The sequence below is a fragment of the Hydra vulgaris genome, chromosome 03 (genome assembly GCF_038396675.1).
Source record: "Hydra vulgaris chromosome 03, alternate assembly HydraT2T_AEP".
NCBI classification, from domain to species: Eukaryota; Metazoa; Cnidaria; class Hydrozoa; order Anthoathecata; family Hydridae; genus Hydra; species Hydra vulgaris.
Genome location: NC_088922.1, coordinates 40,652,901 through 40,677,442, shown reverse-complemented (window position 1 = coordinate 40,677,442; position 24,542 = coordinate 40,652,901). Strand labels below are relative to the sequence as shown.

General features: G+C 29.7%; 1 protein-coding gene across 1 annotated transcript; it reads left to right on the top strand.

Moving 5' to 3' along the window:
* The first annotated feature begins 12,462 nt into the window (after window positions 1-12,462).
* LOC101234859 (aggrecan core protein) lies at window positions 12,463-24,195 on the top strand. Its single transcript, XM_065793221.1, has 3 exons — window positions 12,463-12,601; window positions 12,868-13,227; window positions 23,479-24,195. Exons 1-3 carry the CDS (start codon window positions 12,589-12,591, stop codon window positions 23,934-23,936), a joined length of 831 nt encoding a protein of 276 aa, XP_065649293.1. The 5' UTR covers window positions 12,463-12,588; the 3' UTR covers window positions 23,937-24,195.
* Window positions 24,196-24,542: the final 347 nt, after the last annotated feature.

Sequence of the window (24,542 nt, the reverse complement as noted above, 5' to 3'; positions counted from 1 at the left end):
TAGAACACATTTAGGGGGTGAGAGCAGGTTATTTTCAAAAAGGTTGTTTTTTGGGACACCCTAATATATATATATATATATATACATATATATTTATATATGTGTGTGTGTACATGTATATATAATTCAGGTAATTCCAGAAAACCAATCAAGTCCTTACCAACAGCTTCTTCTGTGCGAGATGCTATTGCTGATTCCCACAGTTACAAGGACCTTCTTCTCGATTGCAAGGATAGCCAGGTCGAATTTCAACCAAGAAATTCAAGACGTGCGTAGTGTAAAAGTCGCTAGTATGAAACTAGGCATGAATGAATCTTTTTTAACTTTACATTAACTGGCATATATGATTGCAGGCTTTGTGTGGTCCATATCCACTTATCCTGACTTGTCGGTTTTGTTTGGAATACAAAATTTAATCAGTCAACTTGTCATGTGCTCTCAAAATTTTTGTTCATATGATGCAACATTTAATTTAGGAGATTTTTATTTACCCATTCTAGTGGCTAAAATAAGTTGTTTTGTTGAGAAGCCTTGCATGCCTGTAGCATTTGTTTTACATGACAGGAAGTTTGATACTATGCATAAAAGTTTCTTCAAACCTTTAAAAAAAAAATTACCAGTTCTAAATCAGGTTGTGATTGTAACAGACGGTGAGAGTGGGATTAGCAAAGCAATAAAAAAAGTATTACCAAAATGGAATCTGATATCTTGCTCCAATCACATTTTGTCTGATATTGAGGTTTGGTTAAAAAAGCGCAGTGCTTGTCATGCAGAAATAGTTGTTTACAAATCTCAAATGCAGGAACTTCTCAGATGTGAAAGTGAGATCTGTTTAAAAGTTAAAATTGATACATTAAAACCTTCTTGGAGCGAAGCATTCTCAATTTATTTTTTTGACCACTTACACTCATGTATTTTAATATCTTATATTGGTCACCTCAGATTTGTTGGTCTAACAAATAATATAATTACAAATAATGTATCGGAATCACTAAATGCTGTCATTAAAAAGTTTCAGGATTGGAAAGAAGCGCCTGTTGATTCAATGGTTGTTGCAATGCATCGTCTTCAGACCTTCTATTTGACAGAAATTAAGCGGAGTTGTTGTGGTTTTGGACCCTACACTCTCATTGACAGCAGTCTGCAAATCAGTATGTTGCATATATATACTTAATTGCTTAAAACTTTATTTGTAATTGCTTTTTCCTTGGATTTTATAATTATTTAGTAAATATTTACAAATGTGCGATATTCTCACAAGTTAATAATGATGTTTTAAATTGAAAATTTAAATAATTTAGATAACACAGATGGCATACCAAATGTAGAGAGTTCAGAGCTTGTTATTGCAGAGCTGCAAGCAGCTGCCAATATACCAATGTAGCAACTCATACCTCCATCAATATGTGTGCTGTCTAATACATTTAATGTTGTACATATTCCAAGCCTTAAAGTTTTTACAGTCTCTGCACCTGATGGAAATGCGCATGTTGTGAAGCTGTATCCAAAGGAAAACTGCACGTGTCCTTTTTCAGCAATGTGTTGTCACATACTAGCTGTTAAAGGCAGCATTGGAGTTAAATGTAGTGAACAAAAAATCATAAATTTGACCAAATTGCGGCATAACTCACAGTACATTAAATTACTCTGAGGTGCCTAATAAATAAATAATCCTAATAAACGAGGAAACATTTTAAGAATATAAGTAAAGAATCTGTAATATTATTCAACATGAGGCGGTCTAAATAAGGTCTGGATAAATGGGGTAAAAATTTAAATAAATATTTAATATTTGGCATCTCTGAGTACAATGTTAGTAATTAAAAATATATAATCAACTATAAATTCTAATCATTGATGACATTTTGGGTTATATGTTTCAAACAAATGTGATTTATCCTAATATCTAACTTGATTAAATAAGTAAGTGATCCTGGCAAAACTATAAGGTCACTAGGAGTTATAACCTGATATTATTTTCAATACATATACTTGTCCTATTTATCTTTAAACTTTTAGTTATATAATAATTTATTTATGTATGCAAACATATATATATATATATATATATATATATATATATATATATATATATATATATATATATATATACGTACATACATACATACATACATAAATTTATATATATATATATATATATCGTTATATATATATATATATATATATATATATATATATATATATTATATATGCTTGTATATGTTTATAGATATATAAAAAGGAACAAGTGACTTAAATTCTCAAATGATAGACTGATTTGTCTTTCAGGTTACATCCCAGAAAAGAGAATGCAATAAGGTAACACCTTATCTACACTAGAAATGTCAGTTTTTAAAATTTTTATTATTTTTAGTAAAAGAGGTGACAAAAAATCAGGATGTAAGATGCCAAAAAAAAGCGATTTAAGTTTTATCCCTGCACCAGATGCAACTGCCAATCTTGACATCAGAAATTTAAATGGTTTGAGCATGAATCAAAGTGTTGACTTAGCGTCTCAAACTTTGCATGTTGGTATCTTTTCCTCTGCAGCAAGTTTAAATACAGAGATTCCATTATCTCAAAATGAAATGTAAATAACTTTATTTGCATTTTAACTTTTTAGGTGTTATCCATCTTTTTTTATCTTCTGTTATATTTGTAAACAATGTTATCTACATTTCTACTATTATTCTATTATTTTGTGTGTATTAAAAAGGATGCAAAAGAGAGTGAAATTTGATGACAACTGTGTCCCAACGCCTGAAGATTCTCTATCAAATTTTCCATTTTTATCATCAGTTATGAATGCAGATATGAAACCAACTACACTTGAAACACCTATTTTAATTTGTGATGATACAAATTCAATGGTTACTGCAGATGTGCAGACATGGCTTCAATTTGAAAATTTGAATCTCATCAATGCTGATCGAAGCCTTCTTTTAAATCCAATGGGGCTTCTCAATGATAAAGTTATTTTTGCAGCAATGTTATTGTGTAAGCGCCAATTTCCAGATATTAAAGGTCTTGAAGACCTGATTCTGTGCTTTGCTGGTCTATGTAATGTTTCTAGCAGGGCTTTTGTTCAAATTTTTAATAAAATAATATCTATATCTAGTTAATATCTATATCTAGTTGATATCAAACTAATTATTATAAAAAGAAGATCAAAATAACTTTTTTACTTAAAATATCCAGCTAACGATTTGCATTTCTTTGCAGCATTTTGAAGCTCTTTTCTATCAGCTGCTTATGTATAGGCATGTTCACTCGTTTGCTTTTAAAAGTGAACTAGTATTAGTAGAGAATTGTAATTACAGTATAAACTCTGGAGAGACTATTTTTCATTCTTCATTTACAAAAGATTTCACAATGCAATGACTTTTAATGACGCTTTACGTTTGTGAAACAATAAAGTAAAAATTGTTTCATAAGAATGATTCATGAAAATCAAATAATTATCATAAAAATTTTGATTAAATATTTTGACATCAAAAAAAGTCTAGAAATAATTCTTGGCGTCAAATTAAAAAAGGCACTTTGCATAAAAAGGGGGTCGATCGCACCCAACGGCCCTACCTCCACCCCCTCCTCCTCACCCCCACCCCCACGGTACGGGCCTGGAACTATTTTTACTTTTTTATTTTTTGGTTCTTCATTTGATCTCGGAGAACGTGCCAGTTTATTTTTTAAACTTATTTTATATTACTGAAGTAGATGCTTTTGAAGAGCTTTTACTGATCGCCAGTAATTTTCAACATTTTTTTCCAATGGCTTAGTTTAAACATTTCTGTTTTGTTTTCTTTGTTGTGGAGAAAACAGCCGTGGCGCAGTGGTAGCACACTTGCTTCGGAAACGTAAGATCCGTGGTTCAAACCCTACCTCTGGGCAAGTTTTGCAACATCGGTTGGGAAGGAGGCGTGAACTTCCTATTAAGTGCTCTTCCGCGGTGCTCTGTGATAAGACCGATAAAACTCGTAGACCATGGTGTCTTGTCACCGAGAAACCGCTCAAGCTGACTGAATTTTGCTGGTTTGATATAGAGCTTTAATGTTTTCTTGCTTTTTTTTTTTTTTTTATATCAACCGGTTTTATCAGTAATCCTTCGTTAAACTAGTAGAACTGATAAATTTTCTTTGTTTAGAAGATTCACGAAGTTTACGTTGATTGCAGCAATCAATCAAATAACTTTCCTAAACAGAGTTTTTTTCTTTTACTTTTTCATTGTGAGCTTGGTTATTTACAGTGTCCTCAAAAAAAAAAGGACAGCATGATTTTTTTGTTAAAAGTCATAAAACTCAATGTTGTATTGCTTATTTTAAAAATTTATTTCTTAATTACAAAATGAGAACTATTAATGAACTATATTATTTAATAAAAAAACAAACAAATATAATTAATTGAACTGTTGAAATTCAACTAAACTACAGAAGTGTTAGAAAACTAACATAAATGAAAAATTGCATACATTTTAAAAAACAAAGTTATATTGATTTTAGCATGAAAGTTTTTAAAATTTTTGGTTTTCAATGTTAGATACTTAATATATTTACACTATTTTAATAAATAAAATTAAAAAGAAATTGAAAAAAAGGAGGAGGCCCTCGAATTAACAACAGGTCAAAAAGGATTCCTTTGATATTATGTTTTATGTTTACCAATACAGTTTTCCACTTTATAAAATGTAACATCTGATTATTTATTGTGTTTTTGCAAAGTAAAGTTTTTTAAATTTTCATATCTTCATGATTAAAAAAATTTTCATATAACTTTGTTTAATTTTAATTTTTTAGCAATTTTATATAGTTAGGAAAATATAATTGAATAGCAAAAATGGCAAAGCTGGTTGCTTTTGATTCTACTTTTACAAAAGTTTAACCATTGATTAGGTGTATGGCATTCGTACTTAGAGTTTCTTAGCATTTAGTTTTAACCATAAAATTTGTTTATCAGCTAAAACTCATATTTACCAATTTAGGTAAAAACTTAGGTGAAAAATCATGTTTCAGACTTTGATATAGGTCGGATAATTCAAATGCATAATTCAGATTAGTCTTTGCATAATATCTCCCAAAATGTTGAATGTGGTAAATCTACAATTCAAAGAGTTGTGTCCAGATTTATTTCTCAAAATTTAATTAGTAGAAAGTCAGGTTCGGGAAGTAAGAGAAAAACGACAGAAAGAGAAGATCGATTTCATGGTGGAAAATAAAAAAAACTTTTATAAGCGAGAAAAATTGTGTTAAGAGATTAAAATGGTGCTGAGATTACTTAAACTGGACTTTAGATCAATAGAAACATGTCATATGGACTGATGAGTACCATTTGTGTTACAACATAGTAATCGTGAAAGAATCTGGAAAAAAAAAAGTGAACCATATAATCCAGAGTGCACACGTGCCACAGTAAAACACGACAAAAAAATAATGGTTTGGAGTACATTTGCTGCTCATGGAGTAGGCAATCTGTGCGGAATTGAAGAAATGATGGACCAACATAGGTACCATTATATTTTAGTTCACCGATTAAAACCAAGTATAACACATCTCTTTCTAGATGTAAACTTTATATTTCATCAAGATAATGACACAAATTATACAGCAAAAAAAAAAAAGATATATACAAAAGGTTAGAATACCTACCTTCGAGTGGCCGGCAAAATCATCTGATCTTAATCCAATTGAAAATCTGCGGTCTATATTGGACTCTCTATTGTTATATTCAAAGACAGAAAATCTAGCAATGAAGATGAGTTATTTTTGACACTTTTAAATGGTTGGAATTCGCTGGATATCAGCTTGTTGACAAAACTAGTTGAAAGCATGCCCCACAGATGCCAAGCCGTTATCGATGCAAAAGCTTACGCGACCAAGTATTAAAAATGACTATAATATTTAAAGACTGATTGAATTTTAGTTGTAACAATGGAAAATGTAATTGTATTAATTATGCTTTGTTAAACAACAAAGATGTAAAAAATTAGAAACCATACTCAATTTTACCATTATTTTTAAATAAATAAATTTTTCAATTTTAGTTGATTTTAAACAAATCTGTAGCTTATAAGTCCAACATTGACTTTTTATTATTTTCAATGACAGATGTAGTGTAATAGAAGTTATTATTAGACATATTTGAAATAAAGTTGGAAAATAATTGAAAAAAGATTGATTTTTTTTCCTTTTTTAAAAAAAATTATGCTATCCCATTTTTTTTGAGGACACTGTATATCGTGGCTATTTAAAACAACATAATCCAATTTTTGAAAATAATACATTTTAATACTTTATATAGTATTCGGCTTCAATAATTTTTTTATAATATTTAGTTGATTTTAGGAAAACCATTATGCAATAGATAGCTAAAGTTAAAATTATTCATACTCCAGACTTTACTTGGTGTCTCATAAATAATTGTTTTCGTCTGTACTTTTTGTAACGACTTTAATAGAATGCACGACTTTTGGAAAGTAAGCTGCTGATGAATATTCATAGACTACCAGAACATACACACAATATACTAACAGCCATATATATACAAGTATACATACATAAATACAAACATACACAGATACACACACACATATATATGTGTGTGTGTGTGCATATATATATATATATATATATATATATATATATATATACATATATATATATATATACGCATATACACATATACGCATATACACATACATACATAGATACAGACATACACATATACATACATACATACATACATACATACATACATACATACATACATACATACATACATACATACATACATACATACATACATACATACATACATACATACATACATACATACATAAATACATACATACATACATACATACATACATACATACATACATAAATACATACATACATACATACATACAACATACATACATACATACATACATACATACATACATACATACATACATACATATATACATACATACATACATACATACATACATACATACATACATACATATGTACATACATACACACAAATGTACATACGCACACACAAAATGCAAATACATACACATATACATACACAACATACATACATTCATATGTATGCACATGCATATTCATGCATATATGTATACATATACTTTATATATTTTTTTTTTTTAATTTTTTTTTTTTAGGTACGTTTTTTTTGATGCGGTTCGAAAATGATCCATTTTGTTTTATTAGTATTAAGAGTTAATTTGTAACACTTGAACCAGCTAGATATTTTTTAAGTTTGTCATTCATATTACAAAACAGTTTGTAGATTCAGTATTGGAAAGAAATAGGTTAGTATCATCAGTGAAAATAATACTAAGTAGGTTTGAAGCTTTAAGTCATTAATGTCAATCAAGAATAAGAGGGGCCCCAATATAGAGCCTTGAGGAACAACGCAAGATATATCTAATAGTTTTTTTTAACTTCAAATTTCTTTAAAAAGTTTAAAGTTAAAAAGTTTTAAAATTCTATATATTTAAATAAATATATCTAGGGGAAGTTAGGGTAGAGTGGATTGAGGGGCAAAGCGAATAAAAGGCATTTTCTCAAAGATTAGAACTTTGTTCATCTTGATAATATAATCATTTTATTTTCTTATATATCAGCAATCATTATTCATAGTTGTTACCAAATAATTTTTGACTACCTGTCTAATATTTCGATTTTATACTAAACTAATTAATAAAAGTATGCTAAAAGTATAGTGTACAGTGTCTTTTCTCCCTCAGCCTCAAAGTTATTTGACTATTTTCCTATTCACTATCATTAATTCACGGTTGTATTCATTTATTCACTGTGCCCCAGTACCGGGGCATAGTGAATCACTAACACAACTCACTTTAAACCTTTCTTTGAGCCGTTAGATAATAAATATTTCGGTTTCGGTGATTTATTATCATGAAAGACATATATCTCAATCATTTCGTCTTAAAAAAATAAAATACATCTTTAACTTCTGCTCAATTTAAAAAATGAAGAAATCCAATCCACCCGGTGGTGGATCCAAGATTTTGAAGGAGGGGGTGGCTACATTATAAAAAATACTTGATTTTAACTTACAAAATTTTATGATTTTTTCCATGTTTTAGAAATAATTATTTGTCATCCAAAGTACATTATCTATTCATTGAAACATAATATACGAACATAAAGTACTAAATACAGTCATAGAAAAGAGATTGTGCTTGCATCCTAAGTGGATGTAGTGCAATGAGGTTATTTACAAATTTTTTCTGTTGAAACACAGTCGTGTAAATTGTTATAACGCATCCCAATCACACACAAATTTGACATTCTATCAGTTGTCATCATTGTTCGTAAATATGAATGAATGCGGCGTACACAAGAGAATGAACGCTCCGCCTCACAACTGCCAATTGGCAAATTTGCCAGAATGAGGAATAACTCACGAATATTGGGAAAGAATGTGGAGTCAACATGTTGCTGAAGTAATTGCGTGATTGTCATTCCACAAAAATTATTCTCAACACATAAATGTTTCCATCGCTGCAACTCATTAAAGCGCTTGTTGCTTTGACAATGTTTCCATCTCTTCATTGTCTTTGATGATAATAACTTCTGGAATCAAAGAACATAATTCATAATGTGTTCTCTTATTTTCTGTAAAGCATGCTGCCAACTCAGATGAAACCTTGTCGAGGAATGGAATGGCTACATTACGCTTGTAGTAATCAAAAGATGAGGTAGCAGGTATATTTGAGCAGTGAATTTGACGACTACAAAGCCTTGGAATTTCTTCAGTACAATTTACAGACTGCGCAATTTTCTTGGCTTTGAGATAAATGGTTGAAAACCAGTCATCAGCATTTGTGCGGAGTGTAGAATAGAAAGAAGAAATTCACAAATATTTTTGGAAGGCCAGATAAACCTCCATTAACTCACCCTGAAGACATGATACAATTGGTTGCATTGACTGTAAACCTTTCCTAGCTACAACAAAATTAATAATGTGGTTGTAATTAGTAAATGTGTGTCGTTATCCGTTGGCTTTTGACCGAGACTCAGAATCCCAATTCCAACTTTTTGGTTCTAAATCATCATGGAGATCAATGTCATCTGATGGTGTTACAATTTCATCAAGAGTGTCAATAATGTAAATGTAAAGTTCATCAATAGTATTGAATATGCTGTGACGCTCAAGCCATTGTGTTTTGCAAAGGTTCTTCAACTTTGTCTTTTTTAATTCAGGCGCTTGAGTAGAAATAATCGTTGGAGAAAGCGTTGTCGCTTTGGTGAGTTATCAAAAAATGAAAACAGTTGCTGGCAGGAATCCATCATATTTCTAATAGATGAAATCTCATATCCATGGCAAATTGTTAGATTTAGGGACTGAAGGACACATCCATAATAGCCTGCATATGGTGCCCATTTTTTAAAAAAAGTATGTACCCCTTTTATGTCTGAACCCATAAACGCCGTTGCATCATATGCTTGTCCTTTGCAATCTTTGATGTTAATACTTTCTTCTTCGAGTGCATTTTTGATAGACAGTGCATTAGACTCTCCTGTGATTCTCTCAGTCTTCATCAATCGAATTACAACTTCCATCTTTTTAGGTTTTTCTTTAAATGTGTCAAGAAGACGAATACAGACCAAATAATTTCTCGACCATGTGAGTTTGTCTCATCGGCAATTATCGAAAAATGTGGACAAGCTTTTAGACACTTACGAAAATAGTCACGAATCAAGTTAGCGGCAATGTTGATTATCTCATTTTGTATAGTTTTGCTAGTATATAGTGCGTTTTTTGGTCCATTAAGTAGGTGTTCCTTGGATTTTGGATTTTGGAAATGGATTTTGCTCTGAAAGAAGACGGATCAGGGCAATAAAAATTCCCTTCATTTGTTGTCGGATTTCCAGAAAATTGAATGGCATCATCCCGATGGCCTCGCAGTGCAATTTGTTGACGTGCACAATACATGACGGCTTCAATAATTGTTGGAAGCACCCTTTGATTGTTTTTTATATTTTCAGCAGTCATTGAATTAATTGCTGAGTCGATACGCAATGCTGGATTTACTAAGTGTGCCTTGGTAGTTGATAACCATTTTATACTCATTTGATGATATGCCTTAATGCCTTTGATTTAAGGCTTCTAAATAGCCTTAATATGATTTAAGGCTATTTAGAAGCCTTAAATCAAAGGCATATGCTCCTTAGACTTGTTGTAGTTTAAAAATGGTGTTTTAACAAAAACACCCAACTTCTTTTTTTCATATACTCTCAAGAATAATACACAGGTAATGCACCATCCACCTTTGTAACTATTTTGATTACTGTACCTCAGCCATTTGAAATTATGAAACCATTTTGATTGAAAAGAAATACTTTTTGTTTTACCTTGAGCAATTGTGAAACTCTCCTTTTCAAATATGAAATTAGCAGATTGTTTCCAACAATTGTCCAAGAAGTTAACTTTTACTGAATCTCACATTTTTCTAAGAGTATTTTCATCAAGAATTGAAGCAATGTCAGTGCAACTAACTAAATTTAATGGCTGTTGCACACACAATGGGTCAACTGAAGAGATACTGACAATTATAACATTATTCAATGTAGATGATGAACTTTATTCAACAATTCCATTTGATTGTTACGGTATACTGACACTCACAAAGTTGGCAGTATCATTGACTTGAAGGGTTGCAGCATTAACATTTGAAGAAGAAATGCGTGCAAAACTAAGACACTGCTGTTTAAGACGTTCGCTAGGACGACCACTGGACACACTAAAAAAATAAAAAAAGATTTTTAAGTAGGAACTATTATTCCTTTGTTAAAATTATGTTATTACATTATAAAAAATGTAAATATTAAATAAAAAGTAAAATCAAATATACACAGATAATCGTTTTTACATTTTTTTATCTAAAAAAATGTCAGCCTAAAAACATGTTACAAAATGAAAACTAATTTAAAATTATTCTACAATTTAATGCCTAAAATTGCATAGAAAAATAGCTGAAAACCATTAAATAGTAACATATATTTAATAAATCATATTTGTAGCCTTCTCCAGGTCTAAATATTTCTTTCAACGTTTTACGAATTCAATTTTAATAGAATATGTTCAATAAGGGGTTACAAAAAAAAATGAAGTCATTAAAGCGCAAAACAATTATTAAGTTTAAGTAAAAAAAGCCGGCTTATTCAGAGCATAGACAGTTAGTTCTTTCAAAAAATGTTATGGTTAAATACATAACCTTAAGTTCATACACACTCTCCCCTATTTATTTGTTAAAATTATGGAATAAAGAAAGGGAGGTGGCTAGCCACCCTAACCCCCCCCCTCCCTCCCTGGATCCGCCACTGCCACCGTACCCCTATTAATACAAAATAAAATAAGAGGGGGCGAACCTTTAAAAATTGCCGACAACTTTCTACAAAAAAAAAAAAAAAAATTCTTAAAAAATCCTCTAATTTATAAAAAATCCTCACAGATCCTCAAAATCTGTCGACTGAAAAGTATCAAATGCCGACTAACTGACTATATTTTTATAAAACCGACTATAAATTGAAAATCATCTTTTTTACTCGCATAGAATTGCCCCTGTATATACATTACAGCTGAATACATTAACAAGGTTAAAATAATGTCAAAGAGATACAAACAATAGAAATAGATAATTAGATTTTTTCTAATTTAGATAATTCTTTTCTTTCTTTGTGATTGCATTTATATCAATCAGACAAAATGAAGAAAGTTGTTGATCGTCTCATGAAAATATTGAATCTATTTTTTATGCGACTGCAAATAGCAATAGTAATATAAAATGCAAATAAAAATGGTGACCTTTGCAGAGTGAAAAAAAAAGTTTTTATTTTTTGGTTACGAAGAAAAAAAATCTACCATTTGCGATACTGATTAAGAAACACGTTGTTAAGAGAAAACTAAACACGTTTTTTCAACTCACAAAAGAAAAGAAAAAAATTAAAAATAATAGATTTACCAAATTATAAAAAATTTAAAGATTTCAGCGTCGCGAACTTAATGCATCTGCTGATTTCTCAGCAAATGTTTCATATTTCTTTTATGATCTGCTCATTTCGAACTATTATGATTGTACTGCTCATTTCGTTTATTGTAAGAAGCAACAAAAACTATCAAAAAACAGGGCTATCGCCGCTAGATTTCTCAAAATTTAAACTTTGTGGATTAAGAAGAATAAGCGGAGAAGCATACTAACCGTGTGGGTTAGTGTTAAAACAGTTTTTTAAACCATGTAGGCAAGTAAACGAAATGAAACTTAGAACTTACTTTATAAATTAAACTTAATATTTAACAAATATTTCTTTTAAAAATTAATTTTTGATAGAAAGAGTTTAAAAATAATTAGCGACATAGAGTTTTATAAGTAAAGAATTAATAGAAAACAAAACCCTTTAAAATTAACACAAAAGTTATTTGGAAATCTTTGAAAAAAAAAATCATTTGGTTTTTTTTAAGAGAGCAGAAAAAAAAAAAAATTATCAACACACAAGAAAGTTTTTTTTGAAACCTTAGAGAGCACATTTATCGTTAAAGAATTTAGCTACAGTTGCAATGTCACAAATAGGTCAATTATTTTTTAAAATTTAATGTTTTTAATTCTAAATGATTTAATCGATTGCTATATAAGTATATTGAAGATATAATATTTTATGCTTTTGAAAAATTATTGAAAATGATTTTGTTAAAACTTATATAAGAACAATATAAAAAACTTTTTTTCGAGTTTAACTTCTTACTATCAATAGACGAAATACTTTTTGCGTAAACTTTTAGTACTAGATTTTAGAGAAAATATGCTTTGTCTGTATTTGTGTGACTTTTTTTGAATAGTATGCAAAGATAAAGATTGGAAACTATACCAAAAGTCTTGTTATAAGTTATTTGAACAACCAAAATATTATGACACTGCTAACAGTTTATGCAAACATTTAATAGCTAACTTGATAAATATAGACGACGAAAATGAAAATCAGTTTGCTAAGGAAGAAATTGCAAATATTTCTTCGAGTGGCGCATGGATAAACCAAAGCAAAACAAATTTTCAGAGTTGGAATGAGTATTTGGGAAAACAATATACTAATTGGGTGTTTCGTAGTCCATCAGGTTCCGGAAACTGCATTCAAATGTTAAAAGGAGGGAAATGGAATAACGTAGGTTGCCTAAGTCAATATCCATTTATATGCGAAAAATGTAAGATTTATTTATACTCTTATTATGTGTGTATAAAATAATAGTGCAAGATTAAACAGATTATATAAGATTAGACAGATATGTAAGAATAAAGATGATATATTTAATTTTGTTAGAACAAAGATAGCTGTATATTTAGAGATATAAGTCAAAAAAGGGAAAAGTAATCAATTAAATTTTCAATCACAAATGATTGAAAATAAATAGTAGAGAAAGGCATAACACTAAGTGTGAAAAGTGATTCAGAAAGAATCACTAAGCGCGAAAAGTGATGAAGACGATAAGTAATTAAAAAAGATGATTTTAATTGAAAAAATATAAAAAGAAACACTGACAAAAGTAATACAAAAAAAACAGAATTTATTTAAATATATCAGAAACAAAATTAAACATAGATAAGATGATAGATAATAGATTAAAAGTAGAATGGCAGAGTGCGTAAAGGCAAAATGATGAATAAACGAAAGGTAGTGAAGTTGATATGATGAGTAAATAAGAGTGAGAGAAGGTAATGAAAAGGAAGTAAAAGACAAGTGAGAGTTAAATAAAACAACAGACAAATGATAGTAAAACATAAAAAAATTGATAAAGAAATCATACTTTTCAATGTTTAAAAGTATGAAATATTTTCCAGAAAATTTATGTAAGTCAACTTCTTTGATAATCTCTTGTTCTATGTTCAGCAAAGCAAGATCATATAATCGAATTTGTTCCAACGAGGCTCTTAAATATGAAAGTATTATTTTTAATTTAATAAATGATCTTTTGCAATTGGCATAAGAAGTTGCGGTTGTCAGTGAATTTGTCCCAATATGCATATAGTCTTTGCAAAGCTATATGCATATTGGAAAAAACGTTTTTATCTTCATACTGAACTATAACATTACCTGTTATGGGCTTGAAATTTTTTTTGGAACGGCTTGCTATTGGCGTTCTAATGTCCAAAACTTCTTCATATAATCCTTGCTCATCCACATCGCAACTGCTTTTTCAAAATTTTTACGCTCTCTCAAGCGCTTAGGCTTTAAAATACAACTTTTCTAAATCGAAAAGAAATCCAAATTTTTTTTGTGTCAATTTCATAATGTCAGTAAACGAGGTTTTTTTTTTTTTTTTTACATTGTTAGCCTGCAAAAAATAGATACGTCTCGTTTTTCGGTTATTTTTCTTCTATTGTGAAGAAAATTAACTGTTTTTCGGTTGTAAATTTATACCTGTATATCTTTAAACATTGTTGGTGTCAGTATCACTTTCATAACTTGCATCATCTTTGGAACTAATCATCTAATCTGCTTTATTTTTATTTTTACTTATTTTTTTATTTTTTTGTTTTTCAATCTTTACAAACTTGTAATATATAATAGAATCTTTACAGAGTAAGTAAAATTAAAAAAAAATCACAAAGTTACGTTATACAAAAAAAATATAAAAAAAAACTGTAAAGTATTAGAGCTTACTTCAAAGACCGCGGTAGACTTGCAAATGACCAATGGTCTTGTAACAAGAAACCGCTATGTGTTACTAATATTTTTGGATACTTCAATTTAAAATAAGTTTATATTTAAAAGAAATGTTATCAGTTTCGGCAGAATGAAAATAAAAATGCAAAATGCAAAAAGCAAAGAATACAGACAAAAAGAAGTTTTTAATTTTTAAAATTCTATTTCAATATGCATAAATAGAAGTAGGTACACGATTTGCTAAATAGGTAATATATAGTCGCTCACGTGATGATAAATAAGCCTATTATTTTGTTGTTGTTGTTGTTGTTGTTGTTGTTGTTGTTGTTGTTGTTGTTGTTGTTGTTGTTATTGTTGTTGTTATTGTTGTTGTTTTTTGTTGTTGTTGTTGTTGTTGTTGTTGTTGTTGTTTTTGAGTTATTTAGAGTTTTTAGAATTATTAGAGTTTACATTGGTTTCGGAACAAAGTTAGTTTTATACAAATGTTTTAGGGTTAATAAAAATTCATAAAGTTGTTAGTGTTTAAAATGAGATCTTTTAATAATGTTTTCAGAGTATATAAGTTATTCGATTTTTCCAGTTGAGTATTTTTGGATTTTAATTTGTTATATAGACAAGGACCACGGTAGAAAATGGAAAAGCGCGAGAGATTAATCTTTTTTAAAAGGTACGCTGAAGTTTTCCGTTACTCTGGTATGGTATCTATTTTTGCTATTTTGGAAGAAGTTCTTTGAAAAGTGAGAAGAAACAAGTCCAAGTTTATATTTGAGCATAAATAACAAATTTTGGAATATATTGATTTGATATACATTTAATGCTTTCAAATTTTTTAAAAATGCTCAGCATGCGAGAGTCTATCCTTATCAAAAACTTTTCTTGCAGCATATTTTTGTTTTCGATATAGCGTGGTTAGTTTGGATTTATGAGTACTCGCCCATGCAACATTAGCGTATATGTAGTAGCTTTGTATGAACGAGAAGTATTCCTATACTTCTCGTTCATACTTTAAATTATCAGGAGATAGCATAGAACTACCTTTGTAAAGGATACCAATGTTTTTTGATAGATTTTTCTTTAGGCATTCATCACAGGGTTAGTAATAAGCTCTCTGGTGGATCAACAAAATTTGTTGATCCGCCAGGGGGCTCGTTGTTGAGAGCCAGAAATTCTTGCTCTTTAACGCGTACTTTGCATAATTTGCCACAACGACATGCTGAAAATTCACACTTGTATGCTGCAATATCAAAATGTTTGTTTTCATTTGCAACTCAAAATTTTTAAAGAACATCTTGGTAATTGAAACCTATCTGTCAACCTTTAAAACACAATTTTATGCATGCTCGGATGATCTATAGACACAAATTTGAGATATAAATGATATAGACGCTTTACTCCAAATCCGTTCAACTTTGATTCCTAGTGATTCGGATATTTCTGAAATAATTGGATCTTTTGCTTTGTTAGATTGCTTCGGTTCATGCTTCAACAACAAATTTTTTAACACACAAATATGTAGATAACACTTGATCAACAAAGCTAACTTGTGCACCAAATAACGTACACATTGTAACTAGTACTAAATACTGAAAAATAAAAATAGTTTTCTATTTTGCATTGAATAAAAAAACTTATTTTGAAAAAGCGATATGTAAAAAACCTAAAATTAGTATATTATCATATAGTGAAAATATTTAGTAAATTTTGACAAACAAGTCTTTTCAAATATTCTATTAATAAATTTTGTTAATTTGCTTTTTGTAATTTATGAAGCAGAAACACAAAAATTGCCATTTTATTTTTAAATTTATTTTTAAATTTATTTTTAAATTTATTAGATTTTAAATTTCAAAAATATTTAATTGATTATAATATTAAGTATTTGTAAAAAGTATAAGCTTGTAGATAATACATTGCATATACAAAAACTCGATTGATTATACAAAATTTATTATGACATTTTAATCAAAAACAACACCCATTTTAGATAGTGGTTGTCATAGCAATTGCAACCAAAATCTAAAATGGCTGTATATACACAGACATATATGTAAGTTTGTGCGTGTATGTGTGTGTTGGTCATGAATTAGGAGGTATGAAGGTACCAGGGTGGTATCAGGGGAGAGTGTCAAAATTGAAACACTTAAAATAGATATTTCAAAAAAAGATGGAACCAAGAAAACATTTATGACTTGATTAACTCAAACAGACAACCCTACTGAACTTTTAACCATAATTTGACTTTTTGATTTCAATGATATTGGATATAATTTCATTTTTGTAAACCCATCATTTTGCTCCGATCAAGATAACTGGTTTCCTTAATTGGAACACTTTCATTCCTCAATCGAAATAGTTCGCTTCTTTTTTTCTTTTTTTTTAAAAAAACAACAATATACTGTTTTTTTTTAAAAAAGAATAATTTTACAAAAGTGATTTTATAAAATCAATAAAAAATTAAAAATTAAAAACTATTTTCATCTTTACAGTGACAATTAAAAATAATTTCTTAAAAAAAATTAAAATAGGATTAAAAATGGCCGGGCAAAATGAAATTCTACAAGTAATAAATAAAAGTATTATGAAGGCTTTTTTATTAAAAATCACAAGATAAAGTATTATTTTTAAGGTTTATGATTGTAACTATTTATTTTTAAATTGCACTTGAACTATTTCTAAGACCCTTTGATTTTATCACTGATTAAGTAAGGAAAGCATTTAGGAATCATAGTGTTTCGATTAAGGAAACTTTGGACTATTTTGTTATATCTCTATAATTTTGTTATCTCTGTAATATTGCGCTAGTAAGATAAGTTTATGTTGTTATTTGCATTTTAAATCTCATTGCATTAAACACGAAAAACCCTTTAACTCAACACAGTATAGTTTAACTGGTGCAAATCCATACAGTGTGATCAAGAAATTAGATCGTCAAAAAAATCCTTGAAACACTTTATTTCCAAAATAAATTCAAGCATCCTATTAATGAAGCTGTTCCAATTTTGGCGACTCTCCCTTAAATCACTTAGTTTTATTTTCTAGTTATAAATTATATAATAACTTTAATTCATCGATCACTTTCTTGATAGTATATTTATTCTAAAACAGAATCAGTGCATACACACGCGCGTGCACACATATAATACGAACCACGGAGAAGAGCGTTGGCGCCTAAATCAAGAGGTGTGCATATATGCACAGACATATATATGAGTGTGTGCATAAGCGCGCGCGCGTGTGTGTGTGTGTGTATTGATGTGTATGTTGGCAATAAATTAAGAGATATAAAGGTATCAGGGTAGTAAATAAAACTAAATTTTATAGAATGATTTTATACACTCCCTTTATTTGTCATGCATCTTGAAATAGCGCTATGTTAAAGAAACAATAATAACAAAATTTAGCCTTAAAAATTCTTTTTAGCGGTGCCACATAATCTTTGAACATTTGACAGGTTCCTAATATTATAATAAAAATATTTCTTTATAGGTATGTTAAACAGACGAATTTAAATGAAAATTTCAATAAAAATCATTTTTATTAAAATCACCGGCGCACAGTAAGCGAATTTTTCATAATAACCTTGCCTAAAGTCAAAAAATGAAAACCATTATTATGAACTTATTATTATGTAATAACGTAAACAAAGACCATAATGCATTTTATTCTTTAAGAAAATAGTTCATAACTTTTATAGTTACCCGCTAAACATCTGTTATTGAAAATTTGTGTTTTTCGTTTTTATAACAACACAATTACGCGCTCAAATAAGCATTGTTTGCAAAAAAAATTACCATTACTTAAAGATTAGCAATGGACGATACTCTTCAAGGTATTTATTTAACATTTTAGTAAAACACTTGATATTCTTTGCTTTAATTTTATGTAAAAAAAATTTCAGAAATTATTTTCCTCCTTGAACTCATTTTTCAGGCGAAAAAGGAGTTCAAGGAAGAAAATGTGAACCCGCAAGATCCTAATTAGTTATATTTTGGAGTTTTGTTCATAAAAGTCTATTCTAATGGTCGTGAAAAAAAAATTCGTCACTTTTTTGCCCATTTCTTCACAAAGTTTTCTTTATAGCGTTATAGTTTTTTATGTACTTAATTTTTTGCATCTAAAATGACGAGTGTTTTTTTTTTATTCAAAAATTCAGTGAAATAGATATAATATTTTTCGAGAAACTGATTTTGTAAATTATCATAAAACTACACATAATTTAATAGAACACCTAAATTGACAAACCTTTTTCAAAAGAATCAGTTTGATTGCGAAAAAATTGTTATACAAGGACTTTTTTAAAGCATATTATTACATTTTAATATTTTTATACTTTACATTTATCTTTGGTATTGAATTAATATAGTATCGACTACTTTTTGTTTATTTTTAATCATTTCTGTAAAGTGAATTTTTCTTTTCAATATCTTTATATTTTAAGGTTCCTTTGATACTTTGTTGGTCTGTAATGATGTTTTGTTGACTACTACATAATTCCGTTAAATAATCTGGTCTGTGAATAATGAATATACGAAAAAAGTTAAAATGATAAATTTTGCTGTATCTTAAAATATAAATGCTTGTAGCAAAAAAACCCATACCGAAGATTCTTTTTTTTAAAAATAAATCTTCTTAAAACCACAACCGCTTGTCTAAATAATTTGAATAAGATTTTAAATAAATACGTTTTTTAGGTGAAATAAACATCATAGTTTAATAATATAATCTGTTCTGATCGTTTATTGGCAATTTTTCTTAATTATAAGCTTATTCTTGATCGGAATTCTAGTATTTTTTGTAAAAACTGATAGTGGGTTAAGGCACTTTATCAAAAGATTTTAACTAAGTTCAGGTTAACGCCGATGAGCGAAAGTGATCAAAAGACTTCAAAATGGTGTTCTTTAGACTCACTATGAGGAGTAGTAAAAAGATTTTGAAAGTTATATAACAAGAAGAAAAGTTTCTTTAAATATTAAATTAATCTGAAGCGAAAAAAATTATAATATCCAAAGCTCTTGTTTGGACCTAATACCCTGTTAAAATCCAAATAAAAGAATTCGAATAATTTGTATATCGCCTTAACTACACCGAGTAAAGATATTTGTTCCACATTTAGTTTATCCGACAGCATTGGAAACTCAGATAAGTCTTTAGGCTTTAGGAGCATGTCACACTCTAATTTCTGATAGATAACACTGCACAACACATTTTTTGCTTCTTGAACACTGTTAGGTGTTTCTTAAAGGTTTTTGGGTGCTGATCACAAATATCACATCAAAATTTACGTATCACCTACCATTTAAGAGAAATCTTTAATTTTATCTAAGTTTTTGCTTAGATTTATATCCAAACATCTCACTCCAGTTAGTGACTCATCAGCAACAGTTTGTGCAGCTAGTGTGTGTGTGTGTGTATCATTATAATAAAGTACAGTGTCTGTACAAATATAACAGTAGGTAAATTTAATGTTATAGCCGTTTTTCTGTCTGGCGATATGTCTTGTCAATGTTGTAACAGCCGCGATACATTCTGCTATATCTGTGGCAAATTTACACTTGCGTCTCAGAGACGTTCTATAATTGTTCTTGTGAAGAAAGCTTATCATCTGTATTTTGGCTGCAAAATTGGTGACCAAGACAAAGAATGGGCGCCTCACATTTGCTGCATAACATGTAGTGTCAATCTAAGAGTCTGGCTCAGAGGCACTTGTAAGAGTATGCCGTTTGCTGTTCCGATGATCTGGCGAGAACAAAAAGACACACATGATGACAGTCTCTCAATTCCGAAACCACCAGAGAATTGGACCTTAGATAAACCAGATGAAGAAACTCCAGAGCAGGTTACTGACAGTGGCATTGACCCAGATTTTGAACCTTGCTCATCAGGTGATCCACATCTAATAACACAGTCAGTTTTGAACAATTTGGTTAGAGATTTGGGTCTGTTAAAAGCAAAAGCCGAGTTGCTAGGTTCCAGGCTGCAGGGATGGTGTCTGTTTCACCAGGTACAAAAATTTCTATGTTCAGAAGCCGGCACCATGATATCACCAAGTTTTTTGCTCAAGCCAACAGTCTTTGTTTCTGTTGTAACATTGAAAGATTGTTCTCGGCCTTGGGTTGTGATCACAATCCAGAAGAGTGGCGTCTCTTCATTGATTTGTCAATGCTAAGCCTGAAAGCTGTTCTGCTACACAATGGCAACGTTTATCCTTCAGTACCTGTTGGCTACGCGGTACACATGAAAGAAATATATGAAATATGGAACTGTTGCTCAAGCACATCAAGTATAGCAGTTACAACTGGAAAATCTGTGGAGATCTGAAAGTTGTTGCTCTTTTACTGGGACTGCAGCTTGGCTATACCAAGTACTGTTGTTTCATCTGTGAATGGGACAGCCGTGCAAAAGAGTCACATTATTGTCGACAGAGCTGGCCACTCCGCAAAAAGTTAGTTCTAGGATATAAAAATGTTGCACACGAACCACTTGTCGAGCCAGCAAAGATAATTTTGCCTTCTCTACACATAAAACTTGGACTCATGAAGAATTTTGTGAAAGCGCTGAACAAGGAAGGTGAAGGTTTTCGCTATTTAAGTCAGATGTTTCCAAGAATAAGTGATTTGAAGATTAAAGAAGACATTTTTGTTGGTCCCCAGATCAGACATGTTATGAGTGACAAGCGGTTTGAAGAGCTGTTAGTTGGCCAGGAAAAAAATGCCTGGAAAGCCTTTAAAGACGTTGTTGACAATTTCCTGGGCAATTACAGAGCGCCAAACTACGTTGAAGTCGTAGACAAACATATCCGCGCATACCAGAAAATGAAGTGCAACATGTCACTCAAGGTTTATTTCCTTCACTTGTACTTGGACTTCTTCCCCATGAATCTCGGTGATGTCAGTGATGATCAGCAATGTCCTGGTGAAACCGGTGAGCGGTTTCACCAGGACATTGCTACAATGGAGAAACGATACCAGGGCAACTGGAATCCGTCAATGCTTGCTGACTACTGTTGGACATTGCAACGTGAGGCACCAGAAGTTGAATACAAAAGAAAATCAGGAGCAAAACATTTTTAATTTTGTTGAACTAATGGCTCATGCGGAACATAAACGTGATTAAATAGGCAAACATATAAATGTCTATTTCTTAGAGTTCCTACGTGATACGGTAAAAAAAAAAACTATATTTGTGCATACCCTATAGGTACCTGTCACATTCACCTAAAACTTTTCAGGAAGCAAGACTTTTATAAAAATTTGTTGTGCAGTGTAATTAAATTCCACCTTTCAACAGCGGGCCTCAAATTGTCCCACATTCCACATACATTCCTTTCTGTATTAATAAAAAAAAATCTTTCTAAACATCAAACTTTCATTATAAGAAGTGCTGCGATTGCAAATAAATTTTCAGTTTTTACTATGTCGAAGAAGCCAAAAATATGTGTTATCTTGGTAGCCCAAAGCCCAGAAGTAAAACTGCAATTATCATTAAGTCAAACTTGTTTACACGTTTTAAGAATCCAACAAGTAGTAACTGGTTCCTTAAATATCATTTCAACAAATTTTATTTTTGTTCTAAAGTGTGGGTATATGGTAAAGTGGAGGTTTGGTGGTAGTTATAGCTAGATAGGTAATAGCGAATATAAAGAATGTTTTACTGATGGAGACAACAAACTGCATCTCATCAAAAAGTGACAGTTAAGTTTTATTATCGATCGACTGAAATCGTGGTGTCGTAATACCAATGACAGGAATAACTCTTAGGTTTTTAAGTTCCAAATGTCTGCTAGTATTCTAGAAATGGATAGATAATTAATGAATCACTTTATACAGGATAGATAATTAATGAATCACTTTATATTTTGTTTTTTCTCAAGCTTTGCAATTTTGTTATCTTCAAATATATTACAAAAACTCATTCGTAAGCGATAAACTTTATTGTTTACAAAATTACAAAATGTAATGATTCCGATATTATATTGAATTCGAGTGTTGTGTAAACACTGCTATACGGCTTGATAATACAATTAATATTAATTTAAATACGAATAATAAAAAATTTAACATATTATTAGGTTAACCTATTATGCTTAAATTAAAAATAAATTAAACGTCTCAAACAAATAGAATGTCCAAATACATTTTCACATTTTTTTTTTTAATTCTGCAATTTTGGATCTGCCATTACTGAAGTTTGTCAAATTCAGCGGTTAAAAAAAAATATTATACTTTTTTATATCTAGGTAATCCAACTGATTTTTTTAACTTTTGGCAAAGTTTTTTAAGATTCACACTGCGTGGAATTCGAATTCAAATAACATGTAGTTGGTAATAAAAAAAATGTTTTTTATTTTAACATGTAGTTGGTAATAAAAAAAAGTTTTTTATTTTAAAATTTTTCATGAAAAATTTTAAAATAAAAAACTTTTTTAAATTTTATTTAGATGCATTAAAATAAAATAATTATTTAAATAAAACATTCATAAAATGATATTTAAAACAATTTCTATTTAAGTAAAAAAAATAAACTTTTAACCAACACAATTTAATGTGTAAGAAATTTTTCCAACCATTGTTTTTAACAAAAAATGTGAAAATGATGGGAAAAAAAGGCTAATAAATAAATAAATAAACTTTTATATTGTTTTATTGTTTTAACTTTTTAATATATATATATATATATATATATATATATATATATATATATATATATATATATATATATATATATATATATATATATATATATATATATATATATACTGTTAAAGCTTATTTCAAGAAAAACTCTATTACAGCTACAGTAACTACAATTGCTCCGGGAAGCCCCGTCATATGGCCGATACCAATCACTCTATGCGTTGTGATGCTTTTGTTTGTATCGTCACTGTTTATTCGAAATTTTTGTCAAGAACGACTTGCCGCAAAAAAATTGATATCAAATTCTTTCCAAAGTTCTGGAACAAAAAAAGAGACATTATCATCAAACAAAAAACACGAAAAAAATATGTCAGTAGTTGCAGAAACTTCAAAAGACTTTATTGGGTGTATTAACTTCTCGAGTTCTTATTCGCCCAACGAAACAAGAGCTACAAACGATAGCTTATTGGAAAATGATTCTAAACAAAAGTTGGCTGTGGTCACGTTTTTCCAATCTACTAATGCGCCTGTTATAAACGAAAACAACAGTACTATACAAACGACCTTGAACAATGAATGCACCCTCACCAAGAACATTCTAACAACAGCATGTTAAAATGAGAAAAAACGATTCATATTAGTTCATGTTAGAAACGATTCGTATCAGTGCATATTAGAAACGATTCTTATTAGCACTTGAAAATATAAATTTGTAGCAGTGATCGATTTTTTTTAAAACATGAATCGAAAAGCAGCAACTGATTGTTGTATTTACTTAAAATATGAGGAAGAGTTTTAAGCGGACAACCGGGTTTTTTAAATAATAATTTTGTAATACTAGTAATAAATGTAATAATAAAATTTCCAGCTATTTATATTGCATTTAATAAGAATTTTCAATCTATGATTCAATCTTTAATTTAACATCAGAAAACTAAAAGTGTAATTATGCCTTACGTTAGGAAACAACCTTTGAATAGAGAGATGCTCGGGGCCCATTTCAAGCTGGTGTTAGCCTTAAATGGTTTCCTTATTAAACTCCTGAATAAAACCCTAGTTTTAATCAAGAATTAACTGTAACTAATAATTTGATAATACATAATTATCTTTCCATTAACCATATTCAAAATTGACACTCTGAATAAATTCAATTAAAACAGAATGTGTCTTTATCTCTCCTGCTACTGAGAGAAATAAACTACTCTTACATTAGTCCCCGCGG